At 40.0% G+C, this 4,299-nt stretch overlaps 1 protein-coding gene across 1 annotated transcript in view; it reads left to right on the top strand.

Moving 5' to 3' along the window:
- The first annotated feature begins 519 nt into the window (after nt 1-519).
- The window catches only part of LOC116400013 (homeobox protein Hox-D9), a 22,379-nt gene continuing 18,599 nt past the window's right edge, over nt 520-4,299 (top strand). The window contains exon 1 of the mRNA XM_031877604.1: nt 520-553. Coding sequence (XP_031733464.1) covers nt 520-553 — 34 coding nt within the window. The remainder of the gene's footprint in view (nt 554-4,299) is intronic.

Genomic DNA, 4,299 nt, shown 5'->3' with positions numbered 1-4,299 from the left:
CATCCATCCTAACCTCTTCCAGATGCAGACTTTGTCGCTCTTTATACTACATCACCTGTGCTAGCTCACGACTATGTGGATTACATACAAATACAATATGTGGGTTACTTATAGAGCATTACTTTTCGAAACTACAGCTACAAACAGTGTCTGGGAACAGCCTGCACACAGCGATTCATTTTGCCTGTGTAATCATACGAAATGAAATTGTGTCTAGAGTACACTGCCTGGCTTAAGTTTAGCATTAAAGGGACAGTGTGTAGGATTTGGTTGCATTTAGTTGTGTGGTTGCAGATTGCAACCAAGTAAATACCCCTCACTCCTCCCTTTCCAAGATCCACCGAGTACAAAACCCTGGTAACGCCGTTTCACCTCGCTCAGAGGCCATCCTTACAACATAATAACACTACTTTAGGAGCAACAGAAGTCAGACTGCGGCTGGCAGGTAACATAAGAATCTCTCTCTAGCCAGTCTTTGGTTTGTCCATTCTGGCTTCTGTAGAAACATGACAGCGCAACATGGCGGACTCTGTGAAGATGATCTGCTCCCTGTGTAGATGGGCTCAGTCTAAGCTAACAAAAACACAACAATTCTTAGCTTTAGGTCATCATACACTTGTGAAAATAATAGTGCTGGGCGACGATTAAAATATTTAATCACGATTTAATCGCATGGATTTTTTGCGATTAATCGCGATTAATCACATTGTTATGGCAAAGTTCAATAATGAATTAAAAAGTAGTGTATTGTGCACTTTTATTTTAAAAGTACTGCTATATGAACAAAAGGGCAATATCATTTGATTTACAAACACTTTAAACACATCTGGTGTTTTTTAACAGCAGTATTCCCTTTACACAGTAGAGATCATATTTCTTATATTATATCATTTGTATATCATATGCATATTTTCCCTTTAACTGCAGGTAGCATGTTTTATACTTAATGTGAATATAATTCATACTTTGTTGGCATCTTATTCTGAAAACCGGATGTTCGTCTGAAGAAACCGGAAGTTGTCTCACGTTAATCTTTCCGCTAACTTTCAAACTCCTTCGCTCGCTCCCGATCTGTGCCGTTTGAATGCGTTTACCGTGAATTTCAGCATATAGGTGCACTAACATGTAAATGTCTGCTGAGTTGACCGCAGTGATATCCAGTAGTCTCCAGGGAGCTGGTGCACGTTGTAACGCCGTGTATTCTAACTGGCTGCAGTTTGTATCCACTTCTCTGTAGCATCTGTTAGCTTGTCTTGCTTTTGTTTATCTATACTTCCTCCACGGACTTTCAAAATAAAACAATGCATTAACGCGCTATAAAATAATTGTCGGCGTCAATTAATGAATGCGTTAACGCGATAATAATGTGTTAATTTGCCCATCACTAGAAAATAAATAAATAGTTATGAACATTATATTCCATTTCTGCTAATAGTTCCCCCGAAATGTGACACACTGTACCTTTAAGCATTTGTAAAATTTGGTTTCACTTACAAATGATTTGTCTCTAAAATAAAACACATCAGGAATTATGAGTGTGTGTGTCAGATGGGGTCAGGGGTCAGATGGTGTTGGCCTTCTGTTCCTCCTCTGGAGTGCTGTGATGATGAACGTCGGTCGCTTTCGCTTGAAAAACATAATTGTGTTTTATAAAGTTCAGCGTGCTGCCATGAAGCTGTAAATCCACTCTCTCTCTCTCTGTCTCCCCTGCTTCGGCAGCGGAGGGTTTCTGTCTAATTTGCAGTGCGTTTTAATAGCACATTAACATTTAGCGGCCACAGTACACTGTCTGGCTGCGTTCTGGCGCCGGTACAAGAGCCAGTACAAGCTCCCCCATTTTCTCAACATCACATCCAGCACAGGATGTAGAGTGTTGTTGACATCCGGATTGTAAATGAAGCAGTTCACTGTAAAAACTCATGGTGCATTTTATTGAAATCCACTTTGGTTTAATCATTACTTCATAACTTTGAAGATCATTTCCAAATCAAAGCTTGTAATTCTGCTTTACTTACATTCATGAAATGAAAGTCATGTATCATCCTATTTAAGTTTATTGAGACATTTAGAAATATTATAACCTCATTAGCATTTTAGGGTTATATGATATTTTTGGAAATTCTAGTTTATTTGCATATATGAGGTTATTGCAAATTGTTTCAAAAGAAAGGGTGTATGGAAGGATTCATCTCTAGTAAATACAACATGGGGGATCATTATTTGAGGATGCACTGATTTTCAGCGTTATGCAATGATTGTAGCCATTTTTGTAGCAGTAGTTGTATACTTAAGGGGACACAGAGTATCCTAATTGAACACAAACTTATAGTTATAACTTATATATCCACTCATCTTCCACAGGTTTACTCCACATGTGGAGTCACGTGCTGCCTTGAAATGGGGTTGTGTTACCATGTTCCAGCTCAGTATCATGGCAGGTTGTGAAATAGTCACGAAATGCAATCTATTGGTTTTGTGTACATGGAATGCAAATTGACAATTTTTGTGTGTGTTGCTAAGCACTAAAACAATGCCAATAGAAAGTCAATCAGGGTCCTTTTCCGTGGTGGAAACACAAATTAAAGCCATCCGTGTGACTGTGCAACAGTCAGAGCTAGTGACATAGAATTAAATAGCAACAAAGAGCATGGTGGACGGGAGGTGGATGGTCCAACAAAGGTGTTCGACACCGTGTGTCCCAACGTGTTGATCTGTGTTTTTTTGCCTAAACCTATTGTAACTGACAGTTTTCCTAAACTTGTGGTTTTGTTGCCAAAGCGACATGGAATAACATGAAACGAATAGATTGCATTCCGTGCCTATTTCACTAATTGTCATAAGACTAGACGAAAACAAACCAGAAGAAAACAAACGGTCATTTACACGAAGACGCCAACAAAGATGTCGAAACTGGAAAGACAACGAGAATCGCCAACCTCTGTCAGAAAGGGCGAACGCCGAAATCGGCAAGACATTTGTTTTTTCCGCTGTGTGCTACATGTGTGAAAAGGAAAGTCCGGACAATGTCCGGAGTTCGTATGAGAAAACCGCTTAGGTCTGGTCTTCAACAGTGAACATGTGATGAGTGGGGTTTAGGTCAGGTGACAAACTTGGCCAGTCTAAACTTGGTCGTATCAACTATAGTCCAACAATTGTAAAATGGAGTAAAAACCGTCTGACCGGGGCTGCTACAATGCATTCCGCCTCTTTTGCTCTCCACACAGACCGTGTTCCTGCTTTCAACCAAAGCCTGCTAGCACGTGACAGGTCAATACAACTAGGACAGCAAACGCAAACCAGAATGCTTCTGATACAAAAAATCTCCTCCAGTTTCCTATATAGAGATAATCCATGATTGAGCTCACTTGTAGCCTAGAAGAACCAACCCTAATTGTGTCCTAGGGGTCTATAAGAGGAAAAAGTGTCACCCTGGCCTGTCAGAGGTTCAAGTGAGTAGAATATAATTCCAGTTCTCAACAGAAAACTAAACACTTATAGATTTTTCTACCAATTAAAACAATGAATGGTTATTACATCCACACGTCAGCACTAAACTCTTATTGCTGTTGCTATCTCTATGTACAGCTTGTTTGCTGTGTCGTTCTACTGCTTTTTTAACAACTGTGTCCTTTTGCCATCTCTAAACTGCATGCAATCATTTTTACCATGTGGAATTATGAATGAGCACTGTCCCTTCTCTCAAATGAACTAAACTGAAACAGATGTATGTGTAAACTGTACTTGTACGTGTGATAACTGGAACTTTTCCCTGAAATACAAACAATGTCCTTATTGCTGTGATCTCAAAGTCAGAGGTTTGTGGCATGTCAGGAGGTTATGGTGATTCAATTCATTTAATATTTTTGGGGGAATTTTCACCACTAAATTATGATGCGAAGTTGGGGGTCCTCCACTACTAAGTCAACTTAGTTCCAAGAGCTTTATTATTTCAGTTTATATGCTGCTCACATGATGCAATTCCTAAATGAATTATGTTTTTAAAACTAAATAAGCCACTGAAACCTTGAGACCAGCTAATGTTTTCTCAGCACGAGAATAACAGTTGGTGTCTGCATCTCTCTCCACAGAATAAAGCTGTTGTGCTGAGTGGCCTCTGCTTAATGGGTCGACTAAGAGACGACAGGCTACACAGCCAACGCACAGAGAGTAAGAGGCGTCAGAGGGGAATTCTGCAGGCTCCCAAACTGGCTCATCCAGCCATGGCTTTGATAAAGTTATCTGATCTACCGTGGTGTGTGTGTGTGTGTGTGTGTGTGTGTGTGTGTGTGTGTGTGTGTG

This window comes from Anarrhichthys ocellatus, unplaced genomic scaffold (assembly GCF_004355925.1).
Source record: "Anarrhichthys ocellatus isolate YVR2014 unplaced genomic scaffold, GSC_Weel_1.0 scaffold141, whole genome shotgun sequence".
Classification (NCBI taxonomy): Eukaryota; Metazoa; Chordata; class Actinopteri; order Perciformes; family Anarhichadidae; genus Anarrhichthys; species Anarrhichthys ocellatus.
Note: the sequence above shows the minus strand (reverse complement) of the source record. Positions and strands in the feature narration are given on the sequence as shown.